Source organism: Vigna angularis, chromosome 11 (genome assembly GCF_016808095.1).
Source record: "Vigna angularis cultivar LongXiaoDou No.4 chromosome 11, ASM1680809v1, whole genome shotgun sequence".
Taxonomy (NCBI): Eukaryota; Viridiplantae; Streptophyta; class Magnoliopsida; order Fabales; family Fabaceae; genus Vigna; species Vigna angularis.
The window spans coordinates 21,482,201-21,498,517 of record NC_068980.1 but is presented as its reverse complement, the minus strand read 5'-3'; the positions used below and the strand labels follow the sequence as shown (position 1 = coordinate 21,498,517).

The following is a 16,317-nucleotide window of genomic DNA, read 5'->3' as shown; positions in this document are numbered from 1 at the left end:
AGGGGGACAAGGAAGAGTACCATCAATGAACTTCTCCTTGTTTTTGGTCTCCAGTGCGACGACCATGTCACATTCTCATTGATGAAAATTGCTCTCCGTAAGGAGAGGGGAAACAAGCACCAATGCTGGGTTTTCTGCAGGATGAAGATAAAGTGGGTTTGCCGGATTCACAAGGTGATCCGGTGTTTGTGTAATAGGATGGCTCAGGGAAGCCATTTTCGGAAAATGAGGAAGAAGAAAAAGAAGCTTCAGGCGGAAGAAGCAGTGGGTGTTAGCTCTGATACCATGACAGAGTAATGGCCAAGCAATCGAAGATAAACCTTAATCCTCATTATTCATTCTATCTAATAAAGTCTGAAAGTGCTCAATATATATTCAGCACATTGTACAAAATAAAAAGAAGAAAATAAAGAGGATTACATCCTGTCTAGCACAATAACAGAATGCTAGAAATATCTACCAAAATCTACCACAGTAACAGAAAGCAAATAAACATAACAAAACAGGGGTAGAAACGATATTTCTCACAAATTTCTTCCTTTTATGGTCGCGTACCTGTTTATGCCTACATATTATCCTGTACAGCTCCTCTGGAATGGTTTAGGTTTGTAATTGATATACTGGAAGCTCACAAGACGGAGGTAAAAGAATAAGGGGTTTCCTTTTGGTCAAGCTTCAGTTGTGATGTGAAGCTCACAATTCCTATTTTATAGTTTTCAAGTTTTGAGTGAGGTTTCATTCAAGGAGAGATGTTCTCTTTCGGGAATTTTTCTATACCTTTTTTGAAGCAGCCAAGTGTATTTTTAGCTTGATCTATTTTGCTAGCTTCACATACTCAACACTGGAGCCAAAGAATGGGAGTTTTAGTTGAGTAAGTTATGCAGCTTTCTGAATGGGAGATTCCTTTGCGTATTTTACCTTTCCTTATTCCATGATGGCTTTTAATGTAGGAAATGCTCCTTTAGCCATCCAAACTTAGGTTATGCTAATGCTTCTTTGTTGTGGATTTAGTCTAGTCTGTTGATTGAATAGTTTCACCCCATTTAATGTTCTTACTATGTTAGATCAAAGTTCTGCTTGGATCGGGTGAACTGGTTTGTGCTTGTTTAGATGACAGATCCATTTGTAGGTGTTTTAACCATTAAGTTCAGAAGCATGACAAGTCATCTTAGTATAAATAAATCCTTTATAACATTTTACTCTGTCTTGTCATGTACAAAAAAGGATGTCAAAGTCATTAGTGTGAATTACCTTATTGTCAGTTCAGATCTAGCAATTATAGGTACTTGTTAAGTTATTAATCCAAAGATTTAGTGAATTTGTGTTCTTATTTTGGGGGTGGGAGGATATTTGCATGAGTTTTTCTAGAAATTCTTAAGTTTGTAGAGGAATTTGATGTTGCTTGTTGCTTCTTTTTTGGTGGAATTGATTTTTTAAGAGAAATGATACTGAAGAAATTGCTTTTTAATGACTGAGTATGCTGTTGAAAGCCACTTTGTAATGTGTCGGAACCATGATTCCAGAAAATGACCAAAATGTGAGTGGTCATAAATTTGAAATGTTTATGCATGTTTTCCGTGAATCAAAGAAATTTTGTATTGCAGTTAATAAGAGATTATTCTTAAAAGCATATAGTTGTATTAAATGAGCTAAGAAGGGTAAAAATGACATTTCCTCCAAACATAGGGTATCGTGAGAATTATATAGTTGAAAGATTCCCACGGGAAAAAAATTGTGGGAACATTGCTAAGAAAACATTCCCAGGAAATTATATTTCTTAGGAATGTTATCTTTTTAAATAATAAAACAAACATTCCCAATTTTAGATTCATAAGAAACTAACCATTTTTTTTAGTATCAAATAGACCCTTGAGGTTCTTAATGAAGTAACCACTGGATTCAGATTAGTGTTATTTTTTTGGACTCATTATTGTCATTGTAGGATTGGAATTTGAACCACGGTATGAAGGAATCTGTCAATACTACCAATGAAGTATGGGAAATAAGGCGTCAACGAGAGCACAATCGAGTGTTGCATAGATGACAACGTTGCAATATAGAAGTGAACATAAAAGAATATGAAGATTAGGAGGAATGAGTATATTGGCGAGAAAATAGGAGTTACACTTATTGAGGAAAACATGGTACAATCTGTCAGGATTCTGATAATCTATGACGACCAATTGAAGCCCTTGTTAGGAGTAATTAGAGTAATTAAGAATAAGAGTAATTAGAGTATTTAACTTAGTATTAAGAAGGGCCTAGGTTTCAGTGGTCTGAATTGATTCATGTAGCTTATTCTGCGTAGTGGGAAATGATCTTTGTTGCTATTGTGTTGTATACGTCATGTATTTGTTTTATTTAATGATTATCTTTTTTAGCACGTAATGACATGGAATTATTTTTGTATCTAGGGCTATGAATTTTGGGCCCAAACATTGTGCCCTGACTCTGATTCCATCATTCAGATCTGTAGGTATGTTCTATTTGCACCATTGTTAAATCTTGCTGACTTTTCTCTGCCTTTTTTAATCAGTTCTCACTAGCATCCCCAGTTATTTGATCTATTATTACTCCTACTATATCATGTATTCAACTACCTACAACTAATGCACCTTCTTGATTGCAATGTACTGCACCTTTATCTAATGAATCTGTCACTGCATCCTCTTCAATAGTCTCCCCTAACACCTTCTGAGAAAAGAAAAAAAATGAAATATGAAATTAATTTACCCATAATCTAAAATTAGCCTATGCATGAACTAAAAGTAATTTTTTTTAGAGAAATTAATATGAAGAATTCTTACTAACTATTTATTCTTTAAGCTAATTTTAGTTTATGAAGAAATTCATTGTATTTTTCTTTTAGAATTTTATGAAGAAAATTTTCATAAGAGGACCGTAATCTATATCCATGCTAGATATGTGAAGCGAATACGTTTTGCAGTTCAATGTTCGCTTAAAATACTCGTGTCTTTACGTTTACGTCAACAAAAGCTTTAGGAGATGTGCTCATTTATGTTCATTTACTCTAAAAAAAGGTTGTTTGATTCTATTTGACACTCATATAGGGGTAAAATAGTCATAACAAAGTAAACTTTTGTATTTGTAAAGAAAAGGAGAAAGTGAAAAAGTAATGAAGGATAATGTCATGATTTTAAAGCAAAAACAATGAGAGAATGCCTTTGGGTGGGAGAGCATCCTTAACGCAGCCAACAGTCAACTTATGGTTGGAGTGTATTAATTATAATGACAAGTATGATCCGTTTTGCTGTTTTGAGTATATTAAAATATTTGTATCTTGCCTTTTTACACATATTGATGCTACGAGAAAAGATAAAGCTTACATAAGACTTAATGTGTCAGTGAATGAGAGAATATGCATGGTGGTGAAAAAGGAAGATATCTCAAAAGCTACTGAAAAAGAACTCCAGCGGGGACAGCAGAACAAAATTATAGAGCAAACCAAAGAAAAGAAGAATATACCTGGGAGTCCTATTTCCGTGATATGAGGACTAAAGTACAAATTTAAGATCTTCGTATTACTGATTTTTGTGATTCAGGATGCTTGGTTTTATGCAGTTAGTCACTAAATTTATGGTATAATTAGTTTGGTTCGTTTGTTGGTCTTTTAAAAACTGACAAGTTCCTCTTTTGAAAAAAATAAATAAATCAAAGCTTTAACTTTTGTATAGTTTAGGTAAAAGTTTTGAATAGGAGCGTGCAACATGAGAAATATTGTGGTAGAGTTTTTGAAAAATTAAATTTTCTGGTTTTATATGGTACCTCATTTTCAAATGTGACATTGAATAAGATTGCAAAGTTGAGATATTAAATTTTAAGCGATAATTGTTTCTCTTTAGTTACAAATTGCTGTGGGTTTTATTAGTTTTTGTGGAACTCTTTTAGCAGTGATCGGAGTATATTATAGAAAAAGTGTTTATGCATTGATGTATGCGATACAAGAATTAGGTATGAGAATGTTTGGAGGATTGAAGCAATCAACTATGAAAGGTAAAACATCTTTAACAGCGTTATCGTTGGTAAATAAAGATCGAAGTACTCGTGTGAATGAGAAGTGAATTTTAAAATATAATATTCATTAAAACATTAATTTGTTGATGATAATATGTTCCATGCAAAAGAAATGATTAAATATTTCTTAAAAATATTTATGAGGAAAAATAAATCAAAATTAGAAAATAAGTATACTTGTCAAGAAGTAAGGATGTTTTCTCTATTTTATAAAAGTATTCAATATCTAAAAACTATGTATGAAAACTTAACAAAATATTGTATAAACACACAAGGTTCTCATGATAAAGAAATATGGATTAAGTTTAAAATAAAAATAAGAAATAAAAAGGTTTAAATTTTTGGATGGTTTTCGTATTTGTAAAAGAATCTCAAGTGGATTCTCTTGATGAAAACGATTTCAATTGAGTTCTAAATTTTGAAAAATCGTAACAATTATGTCCTTTTTATTAAGTGGTCAAAAAAAGGTGTCAAAAGCTTTCAGAAAAACTAATTCACCTAATAACCCTAATCAAAAACACCTTTTCTCCAAATTTGGCTTCTTCTTCATTGAAAAATCCCAGCATCAAATGTTGAACAAGGAGAAAATGTAAATTAGGGCCATGGAAGTTGAAAGAGGAGAAAACAGGGCTTGTGGAAGAAGATTTGTGGTTTGGCTTTCGCGATTAGGATTTTCGCAAGTTTAGTTGTGGTTTTGAATTGAAGATGGTTGACGATGGAGTTGAATGGAGGTTTCGTAGTGGCACAATTTAGGTTTTAGGATTTCCTCGACATGGCAAAACGTATTCCATGATGAGGAGGACTTTTCGTTTTCTGGCCATGACTTCCTTTAATTCAACGATGTGGGGATGCACACCAGTTTCATGTCCGAAACCTATCTGTTGTAATTTTTTTATTCACTATTTCTTGCCTTTGGTTTTTTCAGCCTTTGGATTTGTACATAAGATTACTACATTTAAGAAGACAACAAGATTTTAGGCACTTGTTCAATTCTCAGATGCAAAGATTGCAACTTCTATGAAAGATGCTTTGGATGGAAGAAGTATACCTAAGTATCTTCTTCCTAAGCATATGGGACCATGTACCCTTAGGATCACGTATTCTGGACATTCAGATTTAAGTGTGAAGTTTTAAAGTCACAAGAGCAGAGACTATACTAATCCTTACCTTCCTGCTTTTGGATCTGTTCAAAAAGTTGTAATGTTTAATCAAAATAATGGTTAGCAGGCTCTGATTCGTTATCATAATAGGTCTAACGCCCAACCCTCAATTTTAGGGCAACAATTTGTTCCTATGGTGGGCAAAAACAAGACTTCTTTTTTTGAAAAAGAAACTACAATCTTAATGACGAACATTCTGAATTGGTGGAGATGGGAAGAACCTAGATGAGAAAGATTGTGCCACGTCAAGAACTATTCATTTAAATAAAAATTTCACATAATAAAACATTGTTACATTAGCATATTAATTGTGCAACACGTCAGCATCAGTTAACATCGTCTGTCAACACTTAACGGAAAAGGCTTAATTGACTCACTTTCTTAAAATTTAGGATCCAATTAAGATCGTTTTCAACAAGAGGACCCACTTGAGATTCCGCTACAAATACGAGGACCATCCGAGGGTTTAAAGCAAATAAAAACAAACAAACTAAAGATAAAAGATAAGTATAAAATAAAGATAATATAGGTAACACTTTCCTTCAAACTAGAGCATACAAATTGTATGTACCAAACTTGTTATTAATATAATCCATAAAGACTTAGTGAAAATATTTGCTTTTGCACTCGAGTAACATAATATTGTTAATAATTTGTGAGGACAAAATAGAAGACGAAATACAAATCCAGAAGACTTCTCCCGAGCAATAAATCTGGGAGGTTGCTCTATGTAAATATCTTCTTACAAATCATCGTTAATGAATGCATTATTGACATCCAGTGAATAAAGAAGTAATTGTTGAAGAGGCAACATGACTATAAAAAACTTACAAAATCCATCTTTGTCATAGGAGAAAAAACATATATGGACGAATCAAACACAATGGTGACAAATAGGAGATTAGAAGAAACAACAGCGGAAGAAGCCATGGATGAACAAGAGAGAAACCTTACAAGTTCAAGATTCTCCAATCAAGACACTTGGAAAAGGAAAAAAAAAAAACCAACTTCGATGCTCTGAATAACTGCCTGAGATGAGACAAGACGCATGATAACAAATGACAAACCTGAAAGAGAAAAATGAGTAACCTCGACCCTCTAAATCTTTGTCAAAGAGGAGACGAGACATGCCACCATGTATGATGAAAAAAAAGGGATTGAGAGCGCGTAGGAGTTTCGATGAATGAGTCACTGACAACATGGTGGTCACTTGGCCAAGACGATCAAAATCGTGTAATCGTCGATCGAAACTGAAACTTTGATAGTGACAACAATAGACAATGACAGTGTTGCTGTTGGCACCGATAAATGGCAATGGCAAGTGTAGTGACAGAGGCATGATCAATTCACTTCTATACTTGATTGCTAGTCATATTAACATCATGCATAGTGTTTATGTGTGTATGTGCAAGATTTCAATCATGTCTTAAAAACTTACATAGAGAATTTTAAAATATCTAAAAGTAACCAAAACCTTAGACTTATGATATAAATGCTAATATTTCACTAATTGAATATAGCGATTTAGATTCTAGGGGCGGTTAAACATATAGGAAAAACATCGGTGGAACTTGTCCTTTGTTAGGGTATTCCTTAATATCATGACATTCTAAAAGGCATACTTATGTGACACAACCACTAAAGTAGAATACATTGTTGTTGGTAATTCTTGTGCACATTCCATTTAGATCAAAAGCAAAGTATAAGACTATCACATCTACTTAGAACATATACCTCTTAAATATGACCATACCAATGCTATAAATCTCGGAAAAAAAGAATCCAATCATGCATTCTAGACAAGACATAGAGAAATAAGACATCCTTTTATTAGGGGCCATGTACCAAAGAGGATGCAAAATTGAATATATAAACACCCTTAATCAATTAGCTGATATTTTTATCAAACCACTTACAAAAGAAAGATTTCACAATCAGAAATTAGCTAAGCATCTTAGACATTCCATGTTCAAAATGAAAAATTTGTACGAAAAGTATCTCTGCAATTATTAATCGATTATATCTTCAATTAATCGATTAATACATAATCTTTTTGTGCCTAACTGTGTTATGTGATTGCTTTTGTTTTAATATGTCCCACATGACTTTTTGCTTTGTCTTACCATTGCCATAACTTCTCGCTTTAAATAATACGTTCTGCATAGATTATATATTTCGCTGACCAAAAATTAATTCAGCTAACCACCCATCTCTTTCCCTCACATTTAGCATTACAAACCCTAAATTGTGTTCCGTTCTCCTTCCTCTGCTCTTTCCTCCAGCAAACCTCAATCAGTTACCTTCTCTACCTCACTACTGGCCTCCTCTTCCAAACCAAAACGCATCAAATGCGCGGCCAAGAAGCAGGCTAGTGAAGCCGATGTTGAAGGATGGATAAGTGATGAAGAAGCGTAACAAAATTTCATATGCTTCTAGTGACTCCACAGCGTAATCAACCACAAATTTCTAGAATTTCAGTTTTTTTGCGAAGGATTCATCTTTCAAAACAGACTCTCGTATCAAGGTTTGGACTGATTTAGTCAATGGAGCTTGATGATGAGGTATGGATGTCCATTGTTGGATTTCGGTTGGGCAGTGAAAAATCCCACCGAAACTTTCTTGGATTGAACAAGTTGGGAATCTTTCAAGCCTGTCTCGGGTACCCAAATGAATCCAGGAACTATACACTGTAAGGCCGGTGGCATGAAGAGGGATGACTGACTACTGGCATTCGTTGATCCTAAATCATGCACTCAAAGGCTGAATTCCTACTAACTGGTTTGAAGTGGTAAGTGACACCATCATCAAAACCATGAGGTTACCTATGGCGAGTTTACCATTTGTCGTCTTCCTCTCCAAAGTCTTTGAATTTTTTCACGTTAACTTAATGATGATGTCTCCATGGGATACAATCACACAAATAAGATTGCAAAGCCTACCCTTCATCATATGGGACTTCGAAAATGTGAAAAAGGACGGACTTTCAAAGATGAACCTAAAGCTGACCAAGGAGAGGATGTGGATACAGTTAACATTTGCATGTCCTATGCTGCCCCCAACTGTTAGACTAAAGAATGACTTTGAAAAGTGTGTGCTGAAACAACTAACAATGCTATTCTCAAACCATTCCACCTACGTGGCAAGATTCGACGCAATGGACAAAGAAATTGCAACCATTCAGCAATAGCTCAGAGAACAGACCATTGGTGACGACAATGAAGACTTAGATGATGATGCTAAAGAAGGAGAAGTAGAGGACGAAGATCAAGAGGAAGAGGAAGACTAAATGCTTCCCTCATACTTTGCTTAAGGACTCCACTCACAATTTAGGCTTCCCCTAGAAGTTTTCATAACCTTTCTTTATTTCTATAATCTTTACTCTGCTGAAACTCTGACACTTGTTATGTTTTTTTGAAACTATTCCTCATCCTTCGTGCTCGACCTTGCAATTTGGACGCAAAGAACACTACCTATTCTATGAAAATTACTTACTTAGATCCCTGTCAAGCAAATGTCACCCTAGCAAAACAGAAGCATGCGTTAACCACTCCATTTGCTGTCCTCCAGACAAGGAAAGGCGTGAAAGTGGAGGCCGTCATAAAATAGTTTTACCATTTAAGCTGCACCCCTTGTTCACATTACACTTCCTTTCAATTTTTAAAGCCTAAGCCGAAAGTACATAACCATACAAGAATTACGCACTAAATGTACCAAATTCTTTCATTGAGTTCATTAACTAAATACTAGTTACCCATAGACATAGTTATTGGGAGAAAAATTCTCTCATATGATTCAAATCTATATATAATACAAAATAAAAGGGAGGCAAACAGAATTAATAGGTTTAATGTTCTTATTTATAAAAAGAAAATGAAAAAGCCAGGACCCATTTTAGATGAAGTCATAACATGGTTCAACATCAAATTATAGAGGCATCAGTGACATACACAAGAATAGCACTTCCAAGATGATGGAGAATCTTCAAGCTTCACGTCCCATGGTCTGTTCGGCTGGGGGAATCATAACCAGTACCGGTTGAGCATTACAGCCAGGATGAGGTAACCTGGGACGGAGCCCACGACACTCATGACAAAGAGCACACACGTGACAGAAGACATGAGTTACCAAGTCACATGTTGACTCTCATTGTTCACGTTGTGCCTCATCTTCCAAAATGCTTCCACAGCACCCACATGACTTATTAAGTGCTTCGCAAGTTCCCTGATTGCCAAGAACATTAAATGATTTATATAATAAGATTTGAATTTTTTTTCCTAACTTAGGGATGTGGTTTTTGTGTATGAGGGAGAGTGGCAAATTATAAGGAGAAAAAACCAGAAGGTGCATAAAGGAAAATCTCACTTACACAGGCTTTCCATCTATGAAACATCACATAGCATCATACATAAAATAGAACTGGAGGACACCAAGTAATTTTAAGCATTATAAGTTCGACATTATATACACTAACTTTGAACAAAACTTCAAGCATACCATTAAGTTACCAAGTAAACCCCCATAAAGTCTACATAAAATACCAAAGTTGTTCTGTTAAACCAAATCACCTCCTAATAAAAGGACTGTTTTCTTGGTAATTCATAACTGACACATTTCAATTTCATAGTGAGGCTACAGACTGGAGCTACTTTCTTAATACAAGTCACAAAATTACACTAAATACAGGTTCACCACACTCATATACCTCATTGTATCAAAACTAAATAGGCAAGGGTAAAATATGCAACCAAACGTATGAAGAAGATTCAACATAACCAAAGTTCTCAAATCAACTTTAGGATCAGAAGTTTGGAAAGATTTGTTAAACAGTGATGCTGAGTTATTATAAAAAGATGAGGAACCCGAAACTTTCATGCTTGTTGAATCTAGCCTACTTGTTGAATCCAGAGTATAAACACATCAAAGAGAACGGAAAGCCCAAAACCCACAATCAACTTTTCTTTGTAGAAATAGCAATAGCACCTGATTAAATCACAAAACGAACCCAATTATATGGTAAAAACACACTAAGAAATGTTTCATTGATCCTAATGGTATAAGAATAGGAAATCTAAATAGGACATATGAAATAACTACAATACAATCTAGATCTAGCAGTTGAAATCGCCCAAATACACAGCATTCATTCCAAAAGAATTATAAACAAACAACATCCGCAGAGGTGAAATAGAAAGCTAATACGAAACATGCATCCCTAAATTACCAATGCAGAGAAACGTTGAAATGAAATGGGCAAGTGAGAAAGGATGAGAAAACTCACAAACTTCGAGATCACTGCTGCAGAAGTGATCGTTCTGCCAAGACAAGTGCAGATGGAGGAGTTTTGACAGATATATTATTCACAGTTTTTCTCCCCTTCTTGAAACCCAAAGGACTGTTTTCTTGGTAATTCATATTTGACACAATTTGATTTCATAAAGTAAGGCTACAGACTAAAGCTACTTTTTTAATACAAGCAACAAAAAATTATACTAAATACAGGTTCACCACTGGACATATACCTCATTGCACCAAAACTAAATAGACAAGTGTAAAATATGCAACCAAACGTATGAAGAAGAGTCAACATAACCAAAATTCTCAAATCAACTTTAGGATGGGAAGTTTGGAAAGATTTGTTAAACGGAGATGCTGAGTTAAAAGGCTAAAATATCTTATTATATAAGGAAGAGGAACCTAATTTGTTAAACTTTCATGCTCGACAGAGTAGACAACCCAATTTTTATGTTGAATCTAGCCTACTTGGGTTGTACTGCTGCGCCATTTCTCCAGGTAGTGTTAATTATTTATAGCTGATATACAAAAGAAATTTAAGGTAAAAAGGCTTATTAATTAATAACCAAGTCCAGATAACAACCTTAGTGGGGGTCAGGTGCGGCATATTATCAGATACAAAATAACCTTAAAGATCATTCTATTTTTCCTGGTACATTCCTTCCAAAGATAGCCTTAAAGTAAACCACTAATTCTCCTGAGATTGATGACCACAACGGGTACATGTATAGAAAGTAGTTTGCCCTTCATCTGCTGATCTCATCTGAAAATAGAATGATTGAAATAAATAATTCTGGACTACAAATAAGATTCAAATCAAATTGCCAAATATACATTATAAAGTCTAACGATACCTGTCTGGTATAAAAGTTAGCTTCATCATGGCCACATTTTTCACATTTCTTGTTGACCTGTCAAGAAATAATACATTTTTTTAGAGAAGAAACAATAACATTTAAAACATACAAATATCTTCTTAAAAACCAAGCTATATTTAATATGGAATGATGCCATTACCTTCGACAATTGAACCTTCTGTTCCTCGATTATTTCCATTCCAAGCTCTCTTCTGATCTCCTGCCAAACACAAGGTTACTTTTATTTAAAGATGAATTGCCAATAGTTTACATAAAGTGAATATGTCCATGGTCATGGTAAATCACAAATTTAGCTTATTTCAGTTATAAGAGACCAATTGCAATCTGTCAACAGAATCAAGCTGGTCAGCTAAGCTGCTGCAACTCTTGGTAGGAAATTTAGGACCTAAAAAGTTAGCAATCCTGACTAACTGTGCCAGTATTTTCACAATATCATTTCACCTCTACTTGCTATCATTGCTACATTGATATTAAAAATCTAAACCCAGGTCCAAATTTCAATATGGCTACACTAATAAAATTCCAATAACATGAGAACTGATCGTGTATATACATACTTGAATGCTCTTCTGTTACTTTAATGCAATACTACCAATTGATCTGTTATAGTCATGACTAACATTAGTTTTAAACAAAAGGTATAGAAAGTCTGTCATGAATTCGTGAGTCATGTGTGAAGTCAAGGTGGAGGTAGACATGTTCATTTTTCTTTTAAAAAAAGTGCATGAAGCACCATAAGTAAGTCCAGAAAATGAACACTGGCATATAAACTATAATAATAGTAATAATTCACAGTCATGTGAGATAACCGAAATAAAACATACCTCAGCAGTAATTGTGTAACTTATTTCCTTATCACGAATATCTGAACACAACCATATTCCATTAGTCAATTGGAGAAAGTTATACATAATATACAATCAAAAAAATTCGAGAACACGTTACCACAATAAAACAAGCATGCGCCTTGATTTGAAAGAAAAAAAAATATAGGGTTTAACCTTGTATGTCTCGGAGAGTTTTGCACAAAGGGCATTGGGCATACTCAGAAGAAGGAACAATTAGCGTTGTCCCACACAAATGGCAAAAGAAATCGAGTCTAGAAGAATAATACGCCATTGGAGGTGATATGCACAGTTCTGTGTTTAGCGCAGAGGATGACGAAGCTGCAAAAACCCTATAGGGACGAAAGGAGGAGCAAACACTTTTTTTAATTAATGGGCTGTGATGGATGTCAAAACGGGTCAGGCCCGTCAACTCGACAAGAGAATCATGGGCCGGGTCAGATAATTGAACCCGTCGAAAAAACCCAATTCTTCCTTCACCCACTAATAACGCAGATCAAGCGAGTCCAGGAGTGAGAGCGCAACGCCAGTGCAGCGGTTCACCCACGCCCACCCATCTTTTCAGACCGGCGGATCACAGGCGGAAGAAGGAGGTGCGCCACCAACAAGTTCGCTTCTCTTCTTCGCTTAGATTTGCCCTAATTTATGGTTTTCCCCTTCATATCTCACCTTAGCATCGATCTCATCCATCAGCGGTACTTGTCTATCCATAAATAATGAGCTTAAATGTGAAAAAAATACATGGGCATGCATACATGCACAATGGAATAAAGACAACACACAACAGGGAAACCGACCTCATTCATATCATGATGTGCCATGTTTTTCAAAGTATCAAATCCTTCTGCTATCACATAATGTGCCATGTTTTATTATTTAGTTTTTACCAAAAGCCTGTGATTCAATATCTTTTTTGGGATTTAAATTTACTTTAATAGTTCAAATTAGTTGATTCTAGTTTTTATATCATTTGTTGCTTTAGTTATCCTTGATTTTAGTTTTCTCGTACGGTTTTCAAAAGTAGTAGAGTTATTTTTAGGATGCATTTGTTGTTATAAGAATACTTTAAAAGTCCTCATTCTATTTTAGCATACTATTTCCATGTTTGATAGTGAAGTTCTTGTTCTTGTTCGTTTTTTTTTTTGAGTCTGTAATATGGCTTTTGACATTCTTATATCATTTTAGGCTTGCTTCCATAGATGTTTTGTACTCTTGGTTGTTATTTTTAATTATATATATTCACTGTGAACAAATAAATAACGGAATTGCAACTTGTTTTATTCATGAAGCTCTAATACGGAAGAGGTGTTGTTCTAAATTCATTCTTGGGAAGACAAGATGGGGGAATTTGTCTGCCATAAGAATAACCTTTCACGTGAGAACAATAATTCTTTATATGTTGTCTTCCATCTCTACCAGAACTTGACAAATCAATATCCTCCACAGTTACATTTTGACATGGCAGTTCCATACTGCAATTTAAATTCACTGCAATATCAGTAGCACTGCTTCCTCTGATATTTTTGTATGAAACATTGCTGATTTGCACGTGTGAAGATTTCTGCAGTAAATTCAAATAATCATGTTATGGCAGCAACAATTATTCTTTAGGTTTGTAATAGTTGTAAAGATCAAATCGTTTGAATATTAGAAGAAGAAACTTACCGTAAGGTCGCAGTTATGTTCAGGACAATATTGTTGATTAATGAAGATAGGATTTTGCACATTAATCATGATAATGTCTTCATAGATGAAATTTGAAACAGTTAAAGGTGTCTTCAATGGAAAGGGCCATGTTTTGATTTGGACACCATTCATAGAACCGTTGAAAGTGCAATTCTTGACAACTACATCTTCCACGGGTAGTTCATGTGGGTTCCCACCACCACCAAGACTTCCGACACTGATTCCGTGACCTGGGCCACAAAAAACATTTGTAATTCGAACATTCTTGGTGCCAGAAATCATAGCAACACAGTCATCGCCAGTGCCAATTGTCACATTCGTGATGTTTATTCCATTTGTAATAGATGTTTTGATTCCATCTGTGTTTCGGTTGTTAGCAGGGCTTGTTAAGGTTAGGTTTGAGAAGGTCATGTTTCCACTTCCGAACACTATGAAATGTCCGCCTTTACTATCAACAGAATGCAAGTTTTCAATGCGACCGTTGGTGATGAAGTCCAGAACCATGCTCTAACCAATCAAACAACATGTTTGTTAATTAGTCTAAGCTTACAACAAAAAAATAAATAACAATCCATTTTAGAAATAAAAAATAATTTGTCTCTGATAAATTTAAATATTAATTTACAAACTTAAAATTATTTATTTCTAAAATAATTATAATTAAACTCTAAATTGATTAATAACATTAACTATCAATTTTAACTATAAAAGAAATTAATGTCTAAATTAGTTCTTAATACTATCAAAACTTTAGTTATCAAAAGAATTAATGTCAAAATTGATCACTAATTAATATTAATGATTAATTTATATACTAATTTTTTTAATAGTCAAAATTTTGATAACCAACTTAGAATCTAATTAATAGGCTAATTATAATATTTTGAGGATTTTCTTTTAATTAGAAAACAATGAATTAACACTCTAACAAATTAGTAAAAGAATAAGATTATAAAAGTTTATTATTTTTAATTATTAGACTATTTTTAAAAACAAGTTAAGTGGGTTTAAAAGGGAATTTAATATGTTGATAACTTTTTGTAACATTTTTTTAACACATTTTATTATTTTATTGATTTATTTGAATTTACTTTTAAAAAAAATATTTAAAACGAAACCATCACCGATTACCACAATGTTAAAATGTTATAAAAAAAAGTTGTTAAAAAAATTATTTTTCTTATTATTTTTTAAAAGTAAAATCAAAGGAAAGAGAAAAATGTACCGTGAAAAGAATTTGACATGAATCGTTTTGGCATTTTTGGCGCGTGGCAGTTCCTTGACCATCGAAAGTGCCACCTCCGTTGATGGTGAGTTTGTCAACATATCTGAAATTTATCCATTTCTGATCAGCAAGCATAGATGGATCAATTGGAGCCTTGAGAACACCGTTGATTTGGAACGTTATTGAACCGTTGCAAGGACCGTTAAATATAACAGATTTCAACATGTACGTTCCGTTTGGAACCAAAACTATTGTCTCTCCATTCCGCTTGCATGCATCACCCCACGCTGTCACAAATGCCTTTCACACAATAAAACACTTTTATTAAATTTTCATAAACTATTATTTATTTTTGTCCTACACTATTTATATGGTTTAATAACATTTTCAGTTAATGTAGAGTTAAAAATATCCACAATTAACGCATTTCATTATTACTTTTGGACTTTTCTTCATAATAACTGACATTATGTTTGGTTTTTGGTATTTTTTAACTTGTTTTTTTCGAAGGAGTTAAATATATTTTGTTTTTAAATTTTTTAAAAATAAATGTGTTTTATTTCTAAATTAAATTATAAAACATTTTGTTCCTATATTTTATGAAAGTGATATAAAACATTTTTTCATAAAAGTTATATCACAATTTTGTGAAGATATGTTTCATTGAAAAAACTGATTAGAAAATATGTTTTATATAATTATCAAAACTAAATATTTTAAAATCAATAATGATATCTAACACAGTTTTACATATAAAAAAGTTTTTTGAAATTAATTATAAAAAATTTAAAAACCAAAGTTATTGAATAAAGAAAGAAGTTTATACAATCTGAGTCTAATTAAATAATAGATTGACACTCTTTATTTAAAACTTTAAAATAATAATTATTGAGTCTTTTATTTTTATATAATATTTTATCTAATACGAGACTTCAACTTCGAACAAAAATAACATCCACAAAAGTACATAGTTCAAAATAATAAGATATAGAAAAAAAAATTCTCACCACACTATTATCAGTGTTGCCGTCTTCAATGGCTCCGTAGTCTTTCACATTGAAAACCTTTTGTGCTTCTGCAGCATATGCCAATAAACATAACATAAACAAATACTTTGCACACATTTTTTCTTCTTCTATATTATCTAATCTCTCTTCTCTCTTCTCTTCGTAAACTATCCTTTTTATGATCGTAGT

The 16,317-nt window shown here is 33.5% G+C and overlaps 3 protein-coding genes across 10 annotated transcripts in view; 1 reads left to right on the top strand and 2 right to left on the bottom strand.

Annotated features, from left to right (window-relative positions):
* Positions 1-14,388, top strand: part of LOC108333892 (protein FLX-like 1) — a 27,407-nt gene extending 13,019 nt beyond the window's left edge. For 2 of the 7 annotated variants that reach the window (XR_008246260.1, XR_008246258.1), the window contains exons 5-6: positions 2,415-2,476; positions 13,977-14,388. The gene's annotated coding sequence lies outside the window, so the exon portion shown is untranslated. Of the gene's footprint in view, positions 1-1,942; positions 2,371-2,414; positions 2,676-3,366; positions 3,620-13,976 lie in introns of those variants that run through there. The other 5 variants (XR_008246259.1, XR_001832621.2, XM_052871210.1 and 2 more) reach the window with 3 other exon arrangements.
* On the bottom strand, positions 8,893-12,962 carry LOC108334379 (uncharacterized). 2 transcript variants are annotated; one of them, XR_001832685.2, is made up of 6 exons: positions 12,367-12,962; positions 12,190-12,230; positions 11,505-11,564; positions 11,342-11,398; positions 10,474-11,250; positions 8,893-9,416 (listed from the first exon to the last, which is right to left on the bottom strand). XR_001832685.2 is itself a non-coding variant. In XM_017570190.2 (5 exons), the coding sequence occupies exons 1-5, from the start codon at positions 12,482-12,484 to the stop codon at positions 11,176-11,178; spliced, it is 351 nt and encodes a 116-aa protein (XP_017425679.1). In that variant the 5' UTR covers positions 12,485-12,962; the 3' UTR covers positions 8,893-11,175. The 2 variants fall into 2 exon arrangements, 1 of the variants encoding a protein (XP_017425679.1); XM_017570190.2 differs by having other exon boundaries at positions 8,893-11,250.
* On the bottom strand, positions 14,058-16,317 carry LOC108334378 (exopolygalacturonase-like). The gene is made up of 4 exons (XM_052870224.1): positions 16,129-16,317; positions 15,122-15,421; positions 14,212-14,403; positions 14,058-14,126 (listed from the first exon to the last, which is right to left on the bottom strand). Exons 1-4 carry the CDS (start codon positions 16,243-16,245, stop codon positions 14,058-14,060), a joined length of 678 nt encoding a protein of 225 aa, XP_052726184.1. The 5' UTR covers positions 16,246-16,317.

What these genes read in the sequence shown, in the direction of transcription:
- LOC108334378 (XM_052870224.1), bottom strand. Translation starts at nt 16,245, where the DNA reads ATGTGTGCAAAGTATTTGTTTATGTTATGTTTATTGGCATATGCTGCA. An exon ending in GCAACACTGATAATAGTGTG is followed by an intron (nt 15,422 to 16,128) that starts GTGAGAATTTTT and finishes ATTGTGTGAAAG; the next exon opens with GCATTTGTGACAGCGTGGGG. An exon ending in CATGTCAAATTCTTTTCACG is followed by an intron (nt 14,404 to 15,121) that starts GTACATTTTTCT and finishes TTGATTGGTTAG; the next exon opens with AGCATGGTTCTGGACTTCAT.
- LOC108334379 (XM_017570190.2), bottom strand. Translation starts at nt 12,484, where the DNA reads ATGGCGTATTATTCTTCTAGACTCGATTTCTTTTGCCATTTGTGTGGG. An exon ending in AGAAGGTTCAATTGTCGAAG is followed by an intron (nt 11,399 to 11,504) that starts GTAATGGCATCA and finishes ATTTCTTGACAG; the next exon opens with GTCAACAAGAAATGTGAAAA. An exon ending in CTAACTTTTATACCAGACAG is followed by an intron (nt 11,251 to 11,341) that starts GTATCGTTAGAC and finishes TTCTATTTTCAG; the next exon opens with ATGAGATCAGCAGATGAAGG.